The sequence below is a fragment of the Calonectris borealis genome, chromosome 2 (assembly GCF_964195595.1).
Source record: "Calonectris borealis chromosome 2, bCalBor7.hap1.2, whole genome shotgun sequence".
Taxonomy (NCBI): Eukaryota; Metazoa; Chordata; class Aves; order Procellariiformes; family Procellariidae; genus Calonectris; species Calonectris borealis.
The window spans coordinates 129,617,622-129,643,587 of NC_134313.1; the positions used below are offsets into that span (position 1 = coordinate 129,617,622).

The window sequence follows — 25,966 nt, forward strand, 5'->3', positions numbered from 1 at the left end:
TCTTAGGCACAGGTGATCTTATCTCACAGAGGTGAGACTGACTGGCCTGTAGTTCCCCGGGTCTTCCTTTTTTCCCTTTTTAAAAAATGGGAGTTATGTTTCCCCTTTTCCAGTCAGCAGGAACTTCACCGGACTGCCACGACTTCTCAAATATGATGGATAGTGGCTTAGCAACTTCATCCGCCAGTTTCCTCAGGACCCGCGGATAGATCTCATTGAGTCCCATGGACTTGTGCACCTTCAGGCTCCTTAGATGGTCTCGAACCTGATCTTCTCCTACAGTGGGTGACTCTTCATTCTCCCAGTCCCTGCCTTTGCCTTCTGCAGCTTGGGCAGTGAGGCTCGAGCACTTGCCGGTGAAGACTGAGGCAAAAAAGTCATTGAGTACCTCCCCCTTCTCCGTATCCCAGGTAACCAGGTCTCCTGTTTCCTTCCGGAGAGGGCCCACATTTTCCCTAGTCTTCCTTTTATCCCCAACGTACCTACAGAAGCTTTTCTTGTTGCCCTTGACATCCCTGGCCAGATTTAATTCTATCAGGGCTTTAGCTTTCCTAACCTGATCCCTGGCCGCTTGGATAATTTCTCTGTATTCCTCTCAGGCTACCTGTCCTTACTTCCACTCTCTGTAGGCTTCCTTTTCATGTTTGAGTTTGTCCAGGACCTCCTTGTTCATCCATGCAGGCCTCCTGGCGTTTTTGCCTGACTTTCTCTTTGTTGGGATGCATTGCTCCTAAGCTTAGAGGAGGTGATCCCTGAATATTAACCAGCTTTCTTGGGCCCCTCTTCCCTCCAGGGCTTTGTCCCATGGCACCCTACCAAGCTGAAGAGGCTGAAGTCTGCTCTTTTGAAGTCCAGGGTAGTGATCTTGCTGTGCGCCCTCCTTGGTGCCCCAAGGATCTTGAACTCCACCGTTTCATGGTCACTGCAGCCAAGGCTGCCCTTGAGCTTCACATTCCCCACCAGCCCTTCCTTGTTGGTGAGAACAAGGTCCAGCATATCACCTCTCCTTGTTGGCTTCTGTACCACTTGGAGAAGGAAGTTATCATTGATGCATTCCACTTCTGTCTACTGTGTCTGTGGCTGTGCTCACTATCCATTTGTAAATCCTGTGCTTTTGGTTCCACTCTACTTTTTCAATGTTCAGCAAAAAATGATACCGCTTACTCTTTTGCCTACCTATGGAAGATCGTAAACTTAATAGTTTTAAACATTGATGTGTTTTTTTGTGAATCAAAAATTCTGAGACTGTAATAGTTTCTGATGTATTGTGTAAGCATTTATGTCTTTATGCATGGGAAAGAAGAATGAAAAATGTGGTTTTATTTCAATAAGTATGCATTTTTGTTATGTACATGTACACAGGTGGTCCTATGTACGCAAAAACTGCGAGGTTAATTCGGGGGGGGGAATCTTGGCCCCGTCCATGCAACGCTGGCATAGATTCACAGAGGTATTTTCATGTCCATTGTTGTGTGCTACCTGTAAGACCAATAGCCAAGTGGATCTACATAACCATAGACTTTCCATCACTCTCTTCTCTATGCACCTCTCTCCCTTGTTCCCTTCCTCTCTCTCTGTGGAGCTAGCTTTTAACTGGGCAGACTTTGCCCCTTTGACTTGGATTCTGCCATCCTTCTCCTAACTCGGTCACTTTCCAAGTCAATCTACTTGTTATTCAGTAAAACAGCAGAGGTTTGACAGCTGGCAGAAGAGCCAAGTGATGCTCTGGAAACATGCAGTAACTGTTGGCATTAAGTTCCGTTTACTCTTGCACTATGCAGTTAAAACTGTGTAAAAACTATTTCCAGTGAATTATTAATAAAACTTGGTGAAGTTGAGCTTTCCCAGTGCTAAATGGAAGAGGCATTGCTGCGCAGCACTATCCTCATAGAGTTTACTAGTGGAGTGTGTCCATTTCATGATATTAGTTATATATTTGTCTCAGTTGTATGCTTGTTTCATTTAAAGTAAAGACATCAGAAGTTAATCGTTATTTCTTTCCCAAGCATGCCTTTGAAAAATGGCACTTTTAAAATTGCTAATATATTCATCATAAAAATGAAAAATTCTTTGAAAATCTGTTTGCAATACAGTGTTCTTCTGATTAATAACCCTTGGAAATCTGTGCTTGTTATACCATAAACATGACCTTTATAAAAACATCAGAAAAATCCAACTGCAGAATATGCCAGGTCAAAGATTTTTTTTAAATGTCAAAAAAGTGTAAAGCTTTAAAATTAATATTATTTTTATAATACTTGGCTGATGCTTGTATTTTTGCTGTATTTTATCTCTTTATTTGTAGTGGGGTTTTTTTGGAGTTTTTGTGGTTAGGATCTGTTGGGAGACTGTGACCCCAGGGGAGCACAGTTTGGGATAAGTCTTAATGCCCTTCAGCAGCTTCTTCCCTGTCATTCAATACTTAGATCAATTTAGTTTGTAACAACATTTTTGCTGGGCCTGTAGCTGGTTAGATCTGGTAGGGCCTAGTAGCTCTCCAGTAGAGGCTACTAACCACATACTCTGACCTGCTGGTTAGGAGACGTCCACAATGCAATAGTCAATAATGGTGCAGACAGTCTAGCACTGTCAGAAAATTTCTTTATCTGCTGAAAGCTGTAGAGAAACACTGTACATGCAATTTTGGGGCAGTGCACATTTGTAACACTGTGCCTTTCCTCTAACTTCATCGGATTGCAGTGCTCCTCTGAAAACACCCATGCTTCCCACACACCTCAAGATGTACCTTAGCTTGAGTGTGAATGTAAATCCTTCCGCTGCAGGCTGGAAATCATACTGTGGGTAGCTGCTTTATGTGGGAATAGCTAGTCAAGATGAAGACCTTATGGTCATGAGACGAAAAGGGAAAGCTGTTTTTCCTTTGATATCCAGACAAACTTTTCTGGCCTGGCATTACTGCTTGGTGGTAGGAATGTCTGTATATATTTCTAGCTCACTCTAGGCAAGGCAGGCTTTTCACTTCTTTGGATTCACTTTCTTACTAAAGAAAGTAGAAAGTTGTATAAAACATGAGCGGTAGGGGAAGGAACTGCAGAATAGAGCTGGGAATACATAGTTTGCCAAAAGTAAAGAGAATTATTAGTGCAGAGTGGACTCATTGGTCCACTCGTCTTCCTTCTAGCATTTATGGCTGGGAGGGAAGAACAGGTTTTGACATTGTCTTTGCTATCATGAGATCACTCAAGTCTGAGTGGAAGCGTGTTCAGTTCACTACTAGACTAAAACCAGGGAAGGATGTTGCAGTGCTCAGAGCACTAAATTTAGGGCTCAATTCCTTAACCTGCCACAGATTCCTGTGTGAGCTGTGAGCAGGTGACTTATGCTGTCTGTCCTAGGTTCCTAGCTGAAAAACGGGGATAAGCTCTTGCCATATAGAAATGTCCTGAGAATTAATAGCAGAATTGCTTGGAGAAAAATAAGGCTGCTGGGTATTTAACATTTGATTTTGTTTTGTAAGGCAAACAAAAATGAAAAGCTCCTCCATTCTCAAGAGGGAGGAGAGCTAAGGTTCATGGGCATTTTGCTTGTTTGTCCTCTCTGAAGCCATGATGCTGGCAGTCTTGGGCTTTCTGATTCTCTGGTAGCTGGCATGGCTGGTACTTGGTATGGGCAGCTGGTAATAAGCCAGGTGGCTAAACTGGACAATTTCTTGTCGTTTCCTTCTACTAGAAACAGCCAGAACTTTACAGAAAGTGGAACATTCGTTTTGTATCATTTAATTTTCAGTGATCCAACAGCTTCCAATAGGGAAAAAAAATCAACCAAATTTGTCTGACCAACTGGAATAAAACCTCAAAGGATTCCGAAAAGCTCAATTAGGTAGGTCATGTTGCTAAAATAAAAAGCTTAGTTGCTACCCTTGTGCAATTTATAATCCATAGAAGATGTTGCCCGTAGTGAGTTAGTGGAATTCATTTCTAGACAGTGTTAAATATTGAAGTTCAGATCATAGTTTTTCAATAGATTTTATTTAATTAAAAAAAAAAAATTTAATTGGTAAAGTGTTTCCTGTGGGCCGTAGCATATTCTAGATATGGGGGGGAAAGGGGTGGTACTTTGTGGGGTTCATGGAGGCTCTGACATTAGTGTCCTTGTGGCCTGAGGTGGATAAGGTCTGAACAGTGCTGTGCATTTTGATCCTATTCAGACAGACTGGACTTTATTGTCTGTAACCTGGACCCACTTCTCTGTTAATGCAGATGGATAATGGCAGAGGAACAGGAGGGAAGAAGGTAGCAAAAGGGAGCAGGAACCTGAGCTTGTTTACTAAAAGTAATGAAAGGAGATAATGGATTTCAGAGTATTCATGCAAATTTGTCTCTGCATTTTCCTAGTGTAACATCATAATAGTAGTTTCTCAGGATTCTACACAATGAAAAGAGAAATCTACTCCTTTAGGTGTACCAAGGGGTACATTTTTCAATCAAAATTCTTGTATCAGGATATATGATTTTACGTTTCTCAAAACGCTAGTAAGTGTGAAAGAAAAGACTTTAAAAAAAAGAGTATGATGCATAGCCGCAGGCTTCTAAAACTAATAATAATAATAAAAAGCATTATTTTTCTAAACTAGCTCACTTTGCAGGAATCATAGAATAAATATTGTCTCTAGACAAAATAATACTTTGAATAGCAGCAAGTGACCAGAGCTGATTCAAACTTTCCAGGTGAATAGTGTATGTGCTGAAAAATGCACTCCATAAATAAATAGTGGGTACTGATTTGTGCCAAACTGGAAGAGTTTTACTTTTTTTTTTTAAAAAAAAAGAAGGGAGAAAAAGAGGGAAAGAGATTAGAAAATATTTGAAAATATTTTTGTAATGAGTAGTTTTGAATTGTTTGGGTTTGAATGTTTGAAATTTGCCAATATTTAAATAATAAAAAAGGTTAAGTATCCAAGTACAAACTATAGAATTTCATTTTGGGTGAAAGAAATGTTTCAGCTGACACAATGATTTTTTTTTCCCTTAATTGTCTTTATTTTTTGGTTTGGCCAGTGAACTGAAAAATCAATTACTCGCAGATCTCCACAGCTGAGACAGTGTTGCATTCATCCTCTTCAAAGTGACTAGCCACTGTTAACATTACCAACAGCAAAACCTATGAAAGGAAAGCTTGTATTGCCACACAGTGTACTTGATCCTCAAGCTGTCTCAGGAGAGTCAGCGGGATCAAGGCTGGTGTGTTTGGAGCCCCATTTTGAGGGTTCTTCTCTTCTAGTGGGTGTCAAATATTTAATACAGTTGGGTTTTTTCTTTCTTCTCTGAAAATAGGAGGGATAATATGAAACAATATTGTGTTTAAATGTGGATATCCTCATTTTTAAAATATTTTTGAGATTATTATATAATGAAAGCACTCTCCCAAAAAAGTCTGTGAACAGTGCAGGAGTCAAAAGCATTTTGTTTTAAGATCCTCATTTCCCCTTCTAAAAAAAAAAAAAGAAACAAACCACACACACACACACACAAACAACAACAACAAAAAACCCTTACAAGGAACTGAGTTCTAACACTATAAATGGTCAGAAAATAGATTTTCTGAGCAATAAATTCTCAACAGGCATCATGTTATTTGTTCACACATAACCTCCTTTCAGTCCATACGGAATAATATGTAGCCTATTAAAATTAAATACTTAAAATTAAAAGTGTATCCGTTTATGCACATAAAAGGTACAGGTTGCATGTTAGCTAACTTTCTGTATGCTGAGTTCATATTTGAGTCACTTGAGTAGTATAATAACTACTAGTAAGTAGTTTGGTCATTAGGTGAAGCCTATTTTGCCAAGTCAGGTTAGATCACTGGTACTACTTATTATGGAACTGAACGTACCTTTAAAGTGATAATCCAGTAGTTTTTAAGAAAAGTATCTGTTGCAAAAATGAAGACTATCATACAGTGATAAAAGGGAGTACCCTGGTAACTATAGGTCCTGACAAGTTACTTTAAGCTAATTCCTAAAAGCCAGATCTACAATTCATGTCGCGTTGTCTCTATTATATCCCAGAGAACATTATTCTTTTGTCTTTGGATGTCTTTAAATTTCCCATTTTATCAGATTCTCTGAAGACCTAAATGTGATATCTAATATTTTAGATAAAGAAAGTTCATTATTCATCATGGCTAGCCTACTGTTCTTAATTGCTTATGTCTTTATTGTCTTTTGAAGAAAATCCTTGCAAATATATCTTTTTTTGGCCCACGGGCAAACTAAATTCATAATGAATTAAAAGTTCGAGCTGATATTAAGTTATCCAAATGTAAGTTTCTTAGCATTTATAAGATAGAACGTGAGCTCCCCACATATCCCTTCACTTTTATACTTTAAAATAACCTGCGTTAGTTTTCTTGAAAATTTTCTAGGGAAAAAAATCCTCTTTTGGCTCAGGCTGTCTAGGATATATTGTAATGCTTGTGAACTGTCAGATATTAGGATCCTATATAAAAAATATTAATGATAGTTTTTGAAGTTACCTTTTTAAGTTACCTAGAAGTTAACATTTAAGTTGGAAACCAGTGGTGCATTTCCAACTACTCCACTGAGTCATACCATACTGAAAGGTTCTCTGAGCTTCTGCCAAGGCAGAATGTGTGTATTGTTTTGATCTCTAATAAGCTATCACGGAAATATTGGGAGAGGCATGAGATGGGGTGGAAAACTTGGGAATATCCATATCTTGGAGAAACCAAATTATTATACTGAAAACAAACTCAGACTCCAGGATGGAAGGGAAATTGAACATTAGTTTAAGGTGTCTCTGATGTATTGAAAATGGCTGTGGCCAGAAGGAAAGAATTGCAAAGTAATGAAGGAATGAAAATGGAATTCTGCGGAGATTTGCTTTTTCACTCAGTGTTTATGGTGGTAATAGTTAGTGATGGAAGAACTGCAAAAGATTTAGATTAATGGGGTATTAGTTTAGAGTTCCTGCCCAGTTTACATACCTCCAAGTTCCAAATGCATTGCAAAAAATCATCTACATTATTTGTGTCTGCAAAATTTGAGCTGGATATTTCCTTAGGAGAGGCTATTTGGTAATAGAACTGGTGATTCTTTCTCTGAAAACTAGTTGAGTTTAAAGGATTGGGAATGAGAGTATGCACAAGGAAAGGCTATGCAGGGGAAGATGTAGCATATCTACAGCCAAGTCACAAAATGTAGCAATATGTGGTTGCCAAATTATTGAGCTATTTCTCAGGGGACCTGAGGGACAGGGATCTTGACCTCCTCCAGAAACGTTAAGGAAACTTGTTATTTATTATCCTGTATATAAAAACCACCCTGCTCTATCATGTCTGTTTACTCTAAGAGTATTTTCTTTTGTTTCCTTTGTGCATATTCAGTCTTTGTGCTTCTCTTAATCCAGTTTTTAGGGGCAGTATTTACAGCTGTTTATGCTCTTTACCTAGCACTGATCTCAGGGATATTTCAGGTGAACTCGGCACAAAAATTTGCATGGGAGACTTTTTTATTAGAAAATGCTATTTCATTGAAAGCAAAAATTTCCCCCAGAAGGTGTTAATTTATAAAATAAAGAATTCTGACAAAAATGTCTTTAAGATAAGGTCAGAACTTTAGCATTTTTAAAAAAATCTGGTTTCTTCTTTTTGGAATGACTTCTCATTTTAAAATCTCAATTTTTAAAATTTCAATTCCATAGTGAAACATGATGTCTAAAGTCAAAAATGGGGGGAAAAAACCCAGTATTTGTTCACATTCCAACTCAAAACAAATAAAATGTGACAATTCTTTATGGAATGGACAGTTTGAGGCTGAACATGCAGGAATTACCTCTTCATCTGAATGTTTCTGTTGTCTTCCCTTGGTTCCGGGCAAGAAAGATGTTGTAGTGATGAAGTTCATATCACCGGTGATTTCTGAAGGAAAACCACTTGAGTAGGCTATGCCACAAAGAGCATGAACCTCATGTTGCGCATGCAGCTTTGTACCACGTAGGCTGGCTGTGCTCAGAGCATAATGCTGTATTGCAAAACAGATTACCTAGTGGTAGGGCAAAACGTCTAGTCCCAACCGGAGACGCAAAAGTGCATCCATGTGTGAAAATGCACAGTTTGATTGACACTGGGGGAGTTCTCAAAAACTGTCTCAATGAGATATAGGAAGGGACAAAGGTTTGTGGCAAGCTTTTCTTCAAATTTGTTTGCTCGTGCTTACCTTGGATGTATTGCCAGTGCCTCTAGCCAAGCGATTATCTTGCCTGTGTTTTAAATTGCCTGAAAATTGAAGAAAGGATTGATTGCTTCAATCTTGGTTAAAATGCTGAGCTAATTAGGCTTCTAAGTTGTATTATTCCTGTACTTCCTACAAAGAAAATTAAGGTAAAAACATTGACATGAATTTCCCAAATGTCTGGAACATTCATCTCCCATTTAGGATCTGAATGGGCTGGAAAGACTCTCCCTCTTTAGAAAGACATTAGACTATAACATCACTAACTTGTAACACTGGAATTAGTAAATACGTTAGTATCCTCCTATTTTAAGAAATTGTAGCATGCTGCTCATAAAATGTAACTTTAGACCTGAACTACCCTACATTTTGGGGGGGACTGTTATGTCTCTTAAAACAGGCCATGCATGCCCCTAGTGTTTGGCAAGGATGTCTATGTGAACTTCAGGTAATAATACAGAGTATCAAGCACAGGCTGTGGACAAAGCCTGTCAGTGGTGTGAGATGTTATCCTAGCTTTATTGGTCAAAGCGGAACTCCAGACCTTCCTGGCAGGAAGTCTGTAAAAAGGCTGACATTGAGCCTTCGTTGTGTGTGGATCAGCAGTGTTGCATCTGCACAGAGAAAGCTATGGAGGTCTTTCTGTAGAAGCTTATCATAGGGAACACGAAAATAGTCATAAGCAATCTTTATGGTTCCTCGCCTTGATCCAGTGTTCAGTAACACTGGATAACTAAAAAGGACTTATGTCTTGCTGTAGTAATCTTCTAAATGTGCTGTTGTCACACATAGCACCACTTATTTACAAAGTAAATTGTGCTTTATGAGTTTTAGTGCACCTCTCTTTCTTTACCCTCAGTTTGGCTTTCACAGTTCTCATGTTTTCCTTCTGTCATCATTTCTGCCCTTGATATTGCCTTCTTTACAATAAGAATTTATCTTCATGTGCTCTTCAGGAACTCTTCCCAGTGGGCTTCTACCCCTCTCCATCCCTCTGCTGATGGATTATATAGGAAATAGTTAACGTTGACATTCCCAAATGTTGTCCAAAGGTTTTTCAGTTAAGCTGAGTCACAAAAATGGTTGCGATTGCTTCAGGTTTTCTGTTGCTGATTCTAGACTACAACTCTGCGCGTGGTAAATGGAGAGAGAAGCTAATTTTTGCAACCATAAACATTAGAGAATTTCTTTCAAGCAAAAGCTCAAATTTCATACCTATCACATGCTCCATCGTTAAGGGACATGTCTGACACTATTGCAAAAACAGAGAGCAGCTGTGCTCCTGAACATACTCATTTTCTGTGCCACTGTAGCCAGGACTGTGGTAGATTTTAAACTCTGTTCCAGAGGCACTGAGTCCCAGCCAAGGTCCTGCAGAGCTGGCTGAATTTTTCCATTTAAAGCGTGTTCTTGTCCCCAGATGACTTTGCACAGCACTGGCTGGCAGCGGCAGGTGCATGAGTGCCTAGTCATGCCACAGGGAAGGATCACAGAATAGAAATATTTCATCCTTCGTGACATGGTATCCTAGAAGAGTATGGGATGGCAATGCTAGGTAATCCGAACCTGCGAGGCTCTCCTCCTTAGCACTGAGATAATACAGTTGATGAGCTGGGTCCCCAAGCAGAGGTGATATTTCTCAGTCCAGTTTGCATTTGCATCTGTGAGCTGTAGGATGTTTAATCAGCTTCAGATTCTTTGCTGTTGGCCCGCAAATGCTCACCTTGGCATTTCTGTGGGATTCTGTACAATCTCAGGTGCAACCTGGAGACTTCTTATTAAGGTTTTTATTAGTAGGAGTGACTTCTTCCCTCCATGATCTGTAAAAACATTACATGAGAAAAAAAAAGTATTTCCAGCATCTAAAAAAATATCTTTATAGGTCTTTCCCTCCTTCAGAGGGAGTAAGATTGGCATGTTCAACACCACCTTATCATCATTCTGACCTGTTAAATTTATTTTTACACTGTTTTTGTAATAATTCCATGGCAATGTAGCAATTGCCAAATCAATGGCAATCATCAAATACTTGATGATTCTATGCTGGTGAGCTATGGAAAGCAGAGCTGCTTGCCCTCTGCTTTTCTGTTGCCTGTATCCTTAGCTGCTGCATTCAAAGAGTGATTTGATACACTCTTACGTGGAGGTAAATGTAGAAATTACTCCAAAAATGGCAGTTGCTCCAGGGCAAAAACTGGCGTGAGATTGGAGTGAACCCTAACCCAATACCTTTAGTTTACTAGTGGGTAATGTTTTCCTTTCAATGATTCTTAGTGAAATGCTTCACAGAGGAGCTGAAAGTTGGCAAAAAACACTGTCTTTGAAAATTTGGCTCCAGCTGATTTTATACCTAGAAGCAGAACTGTGGATGATCTGCTACAACTGGTTAATTAAATCCTGTGCTGTTAGCCCTCAATTAGATGCATTAAATGGCAAACCTTGTTAGCAGATTTTCTGGCCAAATATGCAGAGATTCCATATATCATTCTGACTACTTTATATTTGGGCTCTTAAAGAATGTATGCAGCTTGTCTAATGAAGTGTCTGTATGTACTAGAGGGAAAAAAGAAACAGGTTTTGGATCTTTCCCTCTGTTGGTCTGTCTGCCAGTGCCTCAGTTCAATGAGTGGGGTAAAACTCCTCTTACTTTTTTTTTAATGTTTCTTGGACTCTTACCAGGAGGTTTTTACAGTCTGTTGCCTGCCTCTCAGATTAGAAGAACACTGGCATATTTTAACAGTTTCCTAGGATCCCAATAGTCTTTAATTAACAGGGAACTGATGTTTTGGAGCACAGCCAAAACATGGGAGACATTGGAAGCCGAGAACAGGCTTGGATCCTTCCAGCTTTTAGCTGCTGTGGCAAGGGGCAAACAAATAAGTAAAATAGGGTCTGCTGCAAGCAGGTAGCGACTTATTGGTATGCAAGGGGATTTCTTCATTTGCATTATGTTCCCACAGAGCTGGTGGTTGGTAGCATTAGCCGGGAGGAGCTTTCTGCTGTACAGAGTCTGAATCAGCTCCACCCCTTGCAAGAGCTGAAAGTGTTCCCGTAAACAGAATTTCGGTGGCTGCTGAAATTGTTCTTAATTCAGGTTTGTATTGATCAACTGTTGAGGCAGCAAGGTATGTTGTATTTGCGAGGTTTAGGTTGACTCTGAAGCCGTAAGCTCCATGAGTGAACATTTAATTAAAAAATCAAGTCTCAGCAGATGACATGACTTTTGCTGAGCCGAACAGCTAGTTGTTCTTTTCCTTCTCAAGCAGTTTGCCTTTGGAGGGTTGAGCAAGAGGGTTGGGATGAAACACTGAAATTATAACGGAATGAGACTAGCTGAAGTTCTAAAGGGAAGTCAGACATACGCTGAACTATTGTTCCAGATAATCCAGGGAGAGAAATGGTTTATTAGCTAATTTTAAATAATGATAGACTGATACCTGAAGCAATTACTGGCAAAGAATTATAACCAACAGTCACTGAGTCAGCTGTGCTCTTTTTCAGTAATGCAGTAATTTGTGGACAAATAAAAATGTATTTATTTAATCCAGTATTGACTTTTTATTGTTGCTTTTTTGTTGGCTTTTTTTTTTTTTGCCCCTGATCATAGTACTTGCTGAATGCCTCCTGTCTCTTTCTACACATAGGTGGTACATGCCAGAGCCCTGCTCTTCCAGCCCTAGTGCGTCCTCCTGCTCCACCTTTGCAGCCGTCGCTGGATATTAAACCGTTTCTTCCGTTTCCTCTGGACACTGCTGCAGCAGTCAATCTCTTCCCCAACTTCAATGCAGTAAGTACACTCCTAACAGTTACTGTCCACTTCAGTGAGCCACAGTTTCCATGGAAAACTCAAGAGGGCACAAAGTAGAATTTTATGTACCCAATTAAACCTGGAATATCCTCTCCCTTACTAAGGGCCAAATAGCTCTTTCAGACACACTGGTAGGCTATAAATTAAAGCCTAGCTGAGTGTTAGCCAGAAGTAATGGAGAAGGAAAAAATGATATGATCCCAAGTGACATGCGATAAAGTTGCAGGCCATGTTCGGTCCCAGGGCTTGTGAGTTTCCCACTCTAATCTAAGACGTGCTGAGTTTCACTAACCTACAGTTCGCTGCAACTCTCAGAGAGTGAAACTCTCAGAGTGATGGCGTTCTACATCCCATCTCCAACAGGCTTCCTGAGAAATACTTAAAATTTACAAATTGGAGGGGCTACAAAAGATAAAACTGTCGGGGCAATTAAAGTAAGAATGAGAACAGCATTAGCTGGTATATGAGCTATTCACTGGCAAACAATCCAGTGTATTTTTTTCAAGTTAGGATATGTTATTTCTCATGCCTTAGGTTAAAACAAGGTTATATTTCTTTTTAATAATTTTTTTACTTAGTCATACTATCTATGATTATAGAAATTTTATTCCTCCTTAAGTATTTTCATTATTTTACTGACTTGTCATGAATGTTTTAATCTTCCTGTTTCTCACTGAGATATTTAATGCTCTAAAAGAAAAAAAAAGTCTAAATTGTTTTATATTTTGACTTTATAGAATTATGCCCCTTTTTAATCTGGGAAGTTCTATTCCTTATTTACATATAGTAGATATAGGGGAAAAAAATTAAGAATGTGTGTGCTTTGAGAGACACACAGAGGGGTGGAATTTGCCATGCCAAAACAATTCTAATTAACATGCAAAAATCTTAATTACAATAATTAAGAGTAGTAAAAGAACATGCCCATTCTAGAAGCAATTTGTAGTAATCAATAGCAAATTTCCATAATTAAATGTTCATTTATTTACCTTTTATGGATGTTCATTTTGCTTTGAAGTAATTAAAATGAACTAATCGTCAAAAATATTTATTTATGCAGTCTTAAATTCAAGCAATTCACAGCATTAATAGAGATCAGAGAAGCTGTAAGCTGCAAGTCTTAAAATGCTCAGAAACAATATGTCAAAGAATTGTTATTACAAAGAAACTTTTTCAAATTTTAAGATGTGTATAGATATGCAGCAAAGTTTTAGAAAGTGCTGGTTTTAACCAAATTACTGATAACTCATAAGAAAATGGATAATCCATTAGTCTTGTTTAGTATGCTTTAGGGTTTTTTTTTTTACCAGTTTTGCTTTGTGATCACTGTTTGTATTAGAATTGCTGGGGTTTTTTAGGATTTTCCATAGTTCAGAGTCTTCAGATTGCTTCACAATTTTTTTAATTCTGTATAATTCAAATGCAATTTTCATGATGAGTTTTAATAAATAATTGTTAATCTTCTGTTGTTCCATGAATTTGCAGTTTCTTTTTTCTTACAAAGGCTGATTTTATACTGTAATTATCTTGGGGGAGAGGGTGGGGAAGATGTGCTCGTATTAATTTGGAAGTAAAAAGGTAAAAATAGACTCCTATCAAAACCTTGTTATTCCTGAACATCATCTTAGAGTATACCATTTGGTATAAGCACTGTAGTTGGACTTTACAGACTCCTTGTCTCTTCAATTTTTCAGTAAACTGAGCCTAGGTTTCAAGAGTGCGACTAGCAGCCCTTGTTAACAGCACTCTGAAGTTCGTTCCCATGCAAAGTGCTTCTTCCTGTGATGTGCGGCCATCTGCCAAGTCCACCTTTGCTGAAAATGTCAGTCCCGAGTGTGAGGATGCTGTCATCACAGCTGCTGTCACCTGCCTTGCTGCTCATAGTCTTTGCCACAACGTGACCTTTGCCTTCTCATCGTGTGTGCTGACATGCAGCATCATCCTCAGTGTTCCCACTTTCATTCTAAACAGCACATTATTGAATGCTGCTATGTTTAGCTCATATGCCAGAGCTGGTTAATGGCATCCTCCAAACACGTAGGCTAGCATGTTTCCAGAAATTCTTTCCAAGCTGGCGAATCTTTTGGGGACACATCAGCTGCTGCTGAGCATTATCAGCCTGAGGAGAAGGTAACCCACAAGTCATATTAGACTTTAAACGGGATGTCTGACAAGGGCTTTAAGTATGTGAATGTGAGAACAGAAAACAAGCGTTTAACCGGAAAATGATCTTAAATATGCATGCTCATGAACGATTATAGCTGTTGATAATGCTTTATATTCATTGACTTCATTGACAGTCCTACACAGTGTCACACGTTGTCGATAAATTAGCTTTACCCTTGGTTGAGATGTGAAGGTCATAGATTGTGTCTTAGGAAATGGATTTCTAAAGACCTCTTGACCCTTGCACAATTCCACAGGAACTAATGAGTTTGGCAGCATGTCCGGGCTACTTCCCAAGATGCTAGAAGGAAGTCCAGAGTTTTGGCCACTTACTGGCCACATTTCAACAGCCTTTACTTGAGAAGAGCATGATCAAGGAGAAACTTGAGTAAAAATTCAGTCATGTTTCAGAGAAAAGAAGTGGTCTCTGGTTACGGCAATCCTAACTCAACTTGAGAGTTTGGTTGCAATAGGCATAGGCATCTGAGCTAATCAGCCTAAGTTTCTTCGCAAAAGATATTGGAGAAAAATGAGCAATTTCTCCGATTTTTTAAATGGAGAAAAATATACAAAGGTAGGTTGCAATGCAAGCACCCTATATGTCTACTTTGACATGAGGTGAAGCAAACCCTGAAAGTTCCCATTCATCTGTAATGAGGGACTGGCTCAGCTGCATCTACATGAAACCCACATTATGGGACAGGTCATAAGCTATTCACAGCTGATATATTAAATTCCACTCAGAAATTAGATGACAGAAGTGCTGACATTGTAATGTATGTTTACAGAGGAAAGCTCCCTTTTATCAAGCAGTTATGCTTCTGATTTTATCTAAAGACAATCTTAAGGGAATTTGAGGATTCAGATGAACTGGGTAGAAATATTAGGAGAGGTGAAAGCAAAAGTAACTTACCAATGGAGAATCTCAGGCACAAACACAAGAACTAACAAAACCAAATACTGACCTTAAGTATCACAAATAATAATAGTAAGGTGTTGTATTTTATAACATTTTTCACTCTATTTTGGTTTATTACAAGCACAAGATTACTTTCTTTGTTACTGATGATTTTGCTCTAAAGCTGGCTCAGTTTTGGCTGGCCGCCTCTGAAGAAAACATTCAGCAATGATTTCTACAAAGGCAAAAACTTTCATCGGAGCAGAGAATAGAAGAGATAACATGCGGTGTGCAAACCTTTATCAGTATTATCTCTGGACACTGAGGAGAGAGAAAAGTGAAAAGTGAGTAACCTGAGAAATGCAAGGAAGATAACATGTGAACCTTTGAACCATTCCGTTTCAGGAGGAACATCTTCCATTTATACACGAAAGCGTAAAGCAAACATACCAATTAACAATCTGGTTAGCTGAACATTTGTAGGTGCTATGCTCTTAATTGTGAAGCAAATGGGTATCCTCAAGTCGTATATAAAAAGAAATTTTAACAACACAGCTGTTTAAACTGAAAACAGCCCACTGGTGCAGACCTTGAAGAATCACAAGTTCATTGCAAGTTTATCTGATATAAAAAGATGAATCAAGTGTATGGGATTTAAATGGCTAAATTTTATGAATGAAAGAAATTACTACTATAAACAATGCTTATGTAGCTTTTTAAAATATGATTCGAAGATTGTCAGAGGAATAGAAAAACAATTAAACTGTCTATTCTGAAAAATGTTCGAGATCATTTAGCAAACATTTGGTATACTTCTGCGTTTTCATCTGCAGAGTGAGAAGCTTTAAGTCTGTGTGCTTCTAAGAACTAGTTCTTCGAGAGACAAAGCTTTAGCAGTTACATTGACCATCACACGCTGGTCCATGAGTGCATGTGAATATACATATGTGGTGTTTCTGTTCATGAGCCAATGGTTGGTTGCAAAGAAATTTCACAAAACATCAAAGTCCAGAAGTTAATTAACTTGTAGGAAAATATTGATGTGAGTCCCTGGACTAAGAGGAAATGCTTCATTTTGCTAGACATCAATGTCAGTCCTAAGTGACCCTCCTACAGAAAAAAACTCAGTTAGATCTTTTTTATAGTCTCCAAAGCCCATCATCCTCAAAGCACAGCTGCATCAGAAACAAGGTTTTGCTTATTTCTGAAGCTCTCAGAATTATATATTTCAGCCTCGTGAGAGACAGAATTTAAAGTTTATAAATCCAAGACATTTGCCATTACTAGGTGGAAAATCAGACAATGCTTTGCACTTCTTGTTTGTTTATTCTTTGAAGGATATGCTGACCACTCTCCTGGAAAATTTCTAAAAAATATTATGTCACACTTTGTAGACTGTAGTATGAGCATAATCTGTAGTGGAAGAGGTCCACAATGTAGAAGATCTGAGTAAATGCTTGTAAGCAGGAATAGGGATGTTGCTTGAAAAGCTCCATCCTAACTCCAAATTAAAGCCTGATCTCCCCTTGTTGCCAGTGGAAAGTTTCCCAAAGAAGCATCCTTTGGAAGGAAACATGATTACAATTTTAACTAGAAACATATGACTTGGAAGAGCAGTGGCAATGTCAGAACTGCACTAAACATGGATGGAAAATGAACTATTACTCTACCGACATCTCCTTCTCATGATCCATCTGTAGCAATCCTTTTTCAGTCCCCTGATTTTTCCTGATTGCTTGTTCTATGCCAATAGCCTCAGGTGCAATATTAAGGGCTTCATGTTTCACCTTCCCCTGGTAGACATTTGCCATATGGGAAAGGAGGAGGAGGTGACAGCGGCCATTGCCCATAGGTTAGGGCTCCAGCAGCAGCTTGGGTTAGGGTGCCAATGTAGTGCTCCTCGCTTCCTGCAAACCAGCCTGTGCAACATCCTAGCAGCTTCCAGGGCAGCACAAAGGCTGCACTCTCTATTTAAAGAGGTGAAGTTTGTGTTTGTGGGTATCGGTAGTGGGCAGTTACGGCTGGCTTGTTTCACTGGGAGCTGCTTTTCTCCCCACTCTGGTCTTGCTGTCAGGCTCTGCCTGGCTGGCTGGTAACCTCTGAGTTAGCTCGTACAGAGCGTAGCTTTGCGGTTGCTTGGGAAATGCTGTCTTGTCCTATTGTGGCCAGACAACCGATAGAAACGGACAATGTAGAAAACCTGCTTGCTGACAAGTATTTCTGGGAAGGGTTATGCCAGGGAATGTGGAGAAAACCTGTCAAAAAGCTGCCAGAAGACATTTTAAAAATCTTTTCCTTAGGCTCTTGTCCTGGATAGTTTTTTATCTAGAAAAGAGAGATGTGCCGCAGAAATGATGTGCCAAGTTTCTGGATGTTATGAATAAGATGTAGCTTTTGATAGTGAAGAGTGGAGGAGGAATCTGAAATACATGTTAGTTTTTCTAAACATCAGCAGCTTGAAATTTACAAAATAAACCCTGTTTTTTTGTATGTCTCGACATAATTGTTTTATGTTTTCTGACTTAATTGAGCAGAAGAGCATAACGAGACTATTTTTCCTCATCATATAAAGTCCTTTAAAGTTCAGTAGTGACGACATGCTGTCAGAATGCTTTGTTTGCAGAAGAGGATAGTCAGGGCCTCAGTTGCACGTGAATCAAAATGGAATACTGCCTGTATAGAAGAACTTGGCAGTAAAAATATAGTCTGTGCTGATTTTAATGTTATTTCCATGAGAAGGACTTTTATCAGGTAGAGAACTGTTCTGCACCAAATTGTTAATTTGTTAGACAAACAGAGGGGATTATTGCTTTGGGGGATATTCCTCGCATGGCTGCTCATTTACAGGTGTCTAGGAACAGGGAGTTTGGCTTGCTCTTTTCCTTTCCATAGCACTGCAATTTAGCTGTAAGATAGCTATACTCTTCTCTATGGTCTATATCTCTATTGCTGTTTAGCTGAATATTTTTCAAAGTAGGGAAGATTGCAAAAATAATGTTTGGGTTCAGGAATTCTTTATTATAATAACATTTTCATCACTGGCCAGGACATTTAATTAAGAAGTCTGCAGGGGAAGAAAAGGGATTAGGGAATGAGCAAACACAAGAAAATCCTGGCAATTCAGTTGTTTTTATTTGGTGCTTGCAAAACAGGAATGAATCAACATCAGTATGACATATTCAGTTATTTGAATTGGCCAGATTTATTTGCTGTACATTTAAATCCTTAATCTCCACCCTGGGCTCTGTTTGAAATAACAGTAAAGTTCTGATTCTCTGAAATGTTCACAGCTCAGGAGACATGGTGAAATTAAGCTCTTTGTCTTTTTCCAGTTTTGAGTCAGTTTAGGGTGGATCCAGATCTCCAGGAATACTCTGCCTACCTGTTTTTATGTATGGTCTATGCTCTATGTCACGGGCAGGGAACAGAGCTCATATTCTGACTTTGTATAAATGAGTGTTCCTGCAACCCGCAGGTAACCTTCCCATGGTTAACAGCATGGCTGTTATTTTCCTTTGCACTGCAGAGCGGCTGGGGAGTAGTGTCTCAGCTCCCTAGCAGTTGTCTCCAGAATGATTGCTATTATTTTCTTTGGACTTGATGCATTGTTGAGGAGCATCCTACTAAATCTAGCCTTAATCCCTTTGCAACCTCCTCTAAAAATTTTTGGCCTCTGCTTTCAACTAGCTGGGACTCCTGCAAGTTTCAACCCGGGCATCAACAAAAGTTTTCTTGTTATCTTTCTCTTAGCATTACCTTACATTTTAGCAGCACTCCTGGCCCTGTTTTTGGAATCGCTTGCATTGGGCCCATGTGAATTGAAATTGTGAAATCGAAATGTGAAATTACCCATTGCAATTTTTGGAATTGCTTTCATTGGGCCCATGTGAACCTTATGAAGTTCAACAAGGCCAACAGCAAGGTCCTGCACCTGGGTCAAAGCAATCCCCAATATCCGTACAGGCTGGGTGAATGGATTGAGAGCAGCCCTGTGGAGAAGGATCTGGGACTACTGGTAGATGAAAAATTGGACATGACCCAGCAATGTGCGCTTGCAGGCCCAAAAGCCAATCATATCCTGGGCTGCATAAAAACAGCATGGCCAGCAGGTCGAGGGAGGTGATTCTCCCTCTCTACTCTGCTCTTGTGAGACCCCACGTGGATTACGGCATCCAGTTCTGGGGTCCCCAATAAAAGAAAGACATGGACCTGTTAGAGCAGGTCCAGAGGAGGGCCACAAAAATGATCACAGGGCTGGAACACCTTTCCTATGAAGAAAGGCTGAGAGAGTTGGGGTTGTTCAGCCTGGAGAAGGCTCTGGGAGGACCTTACTGTGGCCATTCAGTACTTAAAGGGGGCTTATAAGAAAAATGGAGACAGATTTTTTACCAGGGCCTGTAGTGACAGGACAAGGGGCAATGTTTTTAAACTGAAAGAGGGTAGGTTGATTGGACATAAGGAAGAAATTTTTTACTATGTGGATGGTGAGACACTGGAATAGGTTGTCCAGAGAAGTTGTGGATGCCCATCATTGAAAGCGTTCAAGGTCAAGTTGGATGGGGCTTTGAGCAACCTGACCTGGTGAAAGGTGTCCGTGCCCATGGCAGGGGCGTTGGACTTGCTGATATTTAAAGGTCCCTTCCAATCCAACCCATTCTCTGATTTCTCACAACTTATTTGAACAGTTTTAGGATTATGTTCCAATTAGGGAATTAGTAGTCTCCTATGCTTATGATGAGCAGCTGTCACCTCTTGCTACACAGAATACAGCTGTCTTGAGAGCTTAGAGGAGTTCACTTGTGGGTACAAATGGGTAGATACCATAAAAAAAAATCCATTAAAAAGTTTTATTTTTGTTTAAATTAAATTTGTATCAAGGGTGCTCCAACCTTTTGTGTTTGCCTTCAGTAGAAATTCAGGTTTCTAGGATGCGTGTTCTCCTGGGGAAGAAAATGTTAAAATTATCTTAAAATAGCCTAAGTTTGTGTCATTTCACCTTGCTGAACATTATAATACCTATCCTTGGATTCATGTCTGTAATGTGGATGTAAATTATCTGACCATACCTGTTTCCTAGTTGCTGTCCAGTTTTTGGAGTGTAATGTGTGCCTTTGGTAAATCTGTTTTGATTTATCTGAAAGACTTATTTCCAGTATGTGTGTAATAGCATCACCTGTGTTTGGCCTTCTCCAGCTACCATCTCTGTTGGCATTCAGCTCTGTGGCCTCATTCAAGGTCCTTACGGATGTCTCAATGCTGGTGGTCATTTGGCAATTGCTGCCTGCAGATTGTGTTTACTTTGTGGATGCGGGTAGGATGTTGTTCTTCGCACAGGCTGAGCATATAGCATGTGCACTTCCACCATGTTTGATAGCTCACAGTTTCTTCAGGATTTTTCTGGCAGTATATCACTCTCCTGTCACTCAGCACCTTGTGGCTGAAGAGCAGATGTTTGTGCTGCTCCTTTTTGCCATGTGAGCATGGGTGGACTTCTAACTAACCTCCACCAATTCTCATGCCCATAATTAATTGAAAAGGTCTGAGGCAGAAGCACCCTTTTTGATTAAGTTCACGTCCTCACTATTAGCTAAATGTCCATACAGTAGGTTATGGAGTATAAACTTGAAGGCATTTTCATGAGCAGTGTTGTTGGCTGGAAATGATCTCTGGTCAAAGGGCTCCACATACCTAAAAATGACACACAGCAAACTTTGTTTCCTGTGTATTTTTTTAAATTTACTTAAGTGGTTTCTTTTATTGTTAAAACAATCAGTAGGATCTAAATATCTCACATGCTTGTTTGTTTAACTGATGATTAGTAATAGCGAAAGGACAGACTTTCTGAGTTACCTCATCCCGCCTTACACACTTGCTAGAGGGCACTGCACAGTGGGCTGACAGATAAGTTGCTGTTGGAAAGTCGTAGTATCCAAGGCAAACGCAATAGCACAGTCTTTAATGGCGACTCAGGGTCCCTCAGGCTTTTGCTTTGCATGCAAAACATTCTTGTAAAGGAAATTAAATGAAGTGCTCTTCAGATTTGTCAAGTCTTGATGAGTGGAATTACTTAAAACTAAATTTTATAAAGCATTTTATAAAGCATTTTAAATAATGTTTTAATCAGTTGATGTTTACACCCTTTGTCTTAATAGCACTCAGATGAAAAAGATCAGTGATTATTTTATTCTGCAAAGACTATAAAACTTTAATGGGTTGCATAATAAGTATAACTCATAAAATCTACAGTTTAAATATGGATGGTTATTAACCTGTTTTTAAAAAGCTGCAATTAAAGTGAAAAGGAATTACTTAAAGAAATGATTTAATTACTGTAGTCTGAGGAGGAAAAAAGTGATAAAATTCTAAAATCAGTATTATTTCTGTTGATGAGACAGACATTTGGAAAGATTTGTAATAATGCATGAATCTTTCCTAGCCTTAGGCATGTTTGTGTTGCTAACCTAGCTGAATAACTATTTACTGAATTTTTTTGTACAACCTTCAGTTTGTTCTTCTTGGAAATTTCAAAGGTATCTGTTGAAAAAGCATGAGTTTGCATGACAGGTAATTTTACACACATTAAATACATTCCTAAGCACAATTACCTCATTAATTGCTTATTCATAACATGCAGTAACAGTGCTGCTGTTATTCAAGAACTTGTCTTAAAACACACTCAGTTTCATCCTTTATGATAATGAAAAGACTTGAGGCTCGCTCTTTCCCACTCTTTTTAGTCACAGTAGTTTGGGCTGGTAAACGGCACATGCTGAAGAACTCATTTATCTGGAGTCATTGTATGATGCACTCTCTGATGGAATATTTCTGTAATGTCCATGTGCTGTCTAATTTATTTTATCCTAACATTTTTTTGATAAGGGAAGAAAATTCCCAAAGTTTATATGTTGGACTTGTACGGTAGAATTGGATATAGAACTCCAGATTCTCATGCAACTACTGTTTTTCCTGGCATCTTTCCTTTGGCTCTACTGAATGCTTAAAGTAATACTGTGTAAATATCCATGCAGATTAAATTAGTAATCAAAATAGTTCATAAAAAATAGAACAAAAGCTTGTATCTCTCAGGAAATCAGTGCTTCTCTTTGAAATACATTGGTTTATATAAAATAGATGGGTATCAAATTCTTAGTATTTAAAAGAATACAAATCAACGGTTTTCTGTCAAATGTTATATTTTGTCCAGAATTAAATGTTTTGTGATGTCATGAGTAAAAAGTTTTAGATGACATATTACACTTACATATTATTTTTTATCAGAAAGAATCAAAAATTTTAAATAAATTGTGTGGTTTCCTTACACAACAAAAGCAATCATGTTTAGAATGAAATGTAAAAGCTGTCTTAACGACTCACAACAGGAGGCTAAATAGTCTGAATTGAAAATTGCAGATAAAAAATAAAAAGATACATAGGAAAGAGACATTCTTAATTACAGTTAGAGGTGGTGTAAAGCCTGCTAGAAAGCTGACCAGCAGAAGTTTCCTTCAGTAGTTTGCTGCTGTGAAATTGCTAGGATGTTTGAGCAGCAGAGAGCGCGATCCTAACAAATGGAAGCCATGACAAAAGTTCCTGCAGTTGAACAAAATAACCCCATGAAGGGAATATTTGAAGAAAATTTTAGGGGACTGGTATTACTTTAAGTTATTCCTGGGACATTTGTCAAGAAGCCAGAAAAGGTGTAAACCTGCAGCCTTTACTTCCTTTATTCCTGCACAGTTTTCACTAGCCTTATCTGTAATCCATCACATCCATGGTTTGTTAAAAATCCACGGAACTATGTCCACCTTACAAAGATATCAATTTGGGATCCTGAAAACAGGATAGGCCGATTATCAGTTTTTTTTTGTTCTTGAGCTAATCAGCCCTCCACTGTCAGAAAAGTCAAGTAGGTGATCTGACCTATGCATCTTTAGTTTCAACAGGTAGGACAGCTGTGGTACCTAAGGGTGGTTCAATGAAATTATAACAAGGTAACAAAAACTAGGACCAGACCAAAGCATTATCTGTTCCTATAGCCTTTCCCTGACAACTCAAGAAAGACCAGAAGAGTAGGGAACACGTATAGCAACACTTGCCAGACAATGCATCCAGTGAGGTGTATCTTAGGAAGTTCTTGAGCCAAATGTGTTGTCTTGGCATGTGATAGCCCTCCATGAGGCTGGATGCTGAACTGGATGGAATCAGCAGGAGGGTTTGTTTATTTTAACTACTAATGAGGTAATTTGAGTTTCCTCATTCCCTTCTCCAGACGGTGCCTAATATATCCAGGCAGGGAGATATGCAGGAAAATTTCCTTGGGCAACCTAAGTAGTAGGAAGAGATGGGAGTATATGAACTATGACTTGCTATAAACAGTAGAAGTCTAAGGACGATTTTTAAGGTGCTATGCTTGTGGGAGCTGGAAGTGGATGAAGAAATGTCCATCACCTTACTCATATTTTGTGTTTGAAATGTACTGATTTGCTAATGGATCCAACCCATTACATTATGGTGTTGCTAGGACTCAGATGACAAAGATAAATCACGGGGGTGATGCCAGAGTTAATTATAGCAGTCCCCTCCCAAACAGCACTATCAACCCTGGGAAGCAGCAAAAGCTATTGTTGGCATTAGGAAGTAACATGAGAAAGTGGTGTCTGGGAGAGGAGCAGCAGTGCGGAGACTGCCAGTGAAAGCATTGGAAAATACTGGGTATATGGCATTGGGCTTGGAAGAGAGGGTGGAGAAAGAGCAGAAGTTTTTCAAGAAGAGAGACTTACAAATATGTCAGAACAGGTATTTGAAAGATGCATTTGCTTCACACACACACAAGCACACAAAAAATTAATGGTGGAAACATTGCAAAGCAAGTTAAAGTATCCAGTTTCCACTTAAAGTCTCCTTAAGTTTTTGTTCCTGGCAGGAACGGTTCCTTTCCTTTTTAGTTACATGCTTTTCCCAGGAAATTAATATCTTCTGAAACTTTTTGAATCAAGTTTGTTCTCTCTAAATCTATCCTATTGATTTTCATTTTACAGGAGCTATATCTGCTTGAAACCTAATTATGTTTTTCATTCTAAATTTGAAAGAAAAGAGAGAAATTACCTCGGTACTTACTGAAAATGTGTATCAAACTGAACTAAAACAAGCATGAAATTAAAAACAGTCTGTGCTTCTGAAATCAGAGAAAATCCTTCTTTAAGAACAAACCCTTAGATACTATAAAATGTCATAGCTCCACAGCTGTTCACTCTCTGTTTCTCAGTAAGGATTCCCTGATGAAGGGGAATTGTTCTTAAATTTCTGTGCACAAAGAGGATAGCATGTATTTTTGGTCTTAAGTGCCTTTTTTTTTTCCATTAAGCAAAGCAATAAATAAAGGTAAAGTCTGCCTCAGCAAATACTATGTATGCATGTCTCCTCTGTAGTGCCATAAAAAAAAAATCTATTTCTTCAAACAGGCTGAGTTTCTAGAATGTGAAGAAATGTCTGTTTCAAATGACACCGAATTGCACAAAAACTATGGATCTGAAGATTAGTTTTTATTTTCTTTTATTTGCTAGGACCCCAACATTCAGTTGATTGGGAAAAGTTGTATTTCATTTAGATTTATTTCCTTTGGCTCTTTCTTCACAAACCACTGCAACTTTTTCAAAAGTCCTTCAATTTCTTTTTTAGAAGCTGCTGTGATACGGCAAGAGATTTGGCATGTATATTAATGTGTGATACGGCAAGAGATTTGGCACGTATATTAATGCTGACACTAAGGGTTAGTTCTTTCTGTGAGATGCTAAATTTAGTGTACCTTGAGCAGCTCAGGTGAAAATATAAACAAGAAAAATTCTGTGGTTAACGGCATTTGTACTACTACAGGGAAAGTATTAACTGTGAATGTAAACAGGTAAGAGAAGGAAGTGTTAATTTTGGTAAAATTAAAACTTTCTTGTCTTCTAGTTTAATGAGAAAAAGGCAGAACCTAACCAACTCAGAACTCAAAAATACAGAATACGCAATAAAATGTGTTAGGATTCTCATCCTTACTTACTCAGTTCTGTGATTTGATTAATATCTCTGCTTCATACTAGTTGGACTCACAGTAGAACACTGCAATATTTTATCTGTTTCTTAAACCAGCATTTCTGTGGACCAGGAGAAAGGTTGTGAAGAACAACTTCAAGTTCAGTAATTAAACATCTTAAACGTTTATTAAACTTTTCAGTAAGACACAATCAGTAAAGCAAAAAGCCACTTAATACTGCAATAATGTATTATTTAGTGTATAACTTCTCTTAAATAAGAGGAGGATTAACAATCATCTGCTTTGGTCTTTAGCTATCATTAACAACGTTTAAGTCTTCAACCTACGCAGGGATTTAAGATGATTATATAATCAGCAGATTTTTTAGATGGCTACAGCTGGTGATAAGCATGCATTATTCCAGGCTTCCAAGCTATGCTAAGAAATGATTGTCTTGCTAGGCTTTTGTCACATAATAGTATAAAAAATCATTTATTTCAGTTAGTTGTTCCTGGCTGTTCATAATACAGAATGAGAGAGAAACGCCAAGTCTTAAAAGAAATTTTGTTGAGGAAGCACATTCTTGCTGATGATTCTTAAAGAGATTGGCAATTTTATTGGATAAAAGTTGCCAGTCTTACAGATAGCACCATTCAGGTAGCTTTGGGACGTCTGTATGTTCTGGAAGTTCTGTATGGCAACAGGAGCTTGTGGGGACTCATTGCAAGCTTGGGAATTAATTTGGATGCTGCTTATAGCCAGCCCAAAGCTCTAGATGATAAGATAACCGTGCATTGTTTTCGTTTTTTTTCTCCTCATGTTGTCTGAGCCTGAAGTAGCCTCTTTGATGTATTTCTTCCT

At 38.7% G+C, this 25,966-nt stretch overlaps 1 protein-coding gene across 2 annotated transcripts in view; it reads left to right on the forward strand.

The window, feature by feature from the left end:
- ZNF385D (zinc finger protein 385D) overlaps positions 1-25,966 on the forward strand; it is a 351,253-nt gene that overhangs the window by 200,993 nt on the left and 124,294 nt on the right. For both annotated transcript variants that reach the window (XM_075143421.1, XM_075143422.1), the window contains exon 2: positions 11,860-12,002. In XM_075143421.1, coding sequence (XP_074999522.1) covers positions 11,860-12,002 — 143 coding nt within the window. The remainder of the gene's footprint in view (positions 1-11,859; positions 12,003-25,966) is intronic.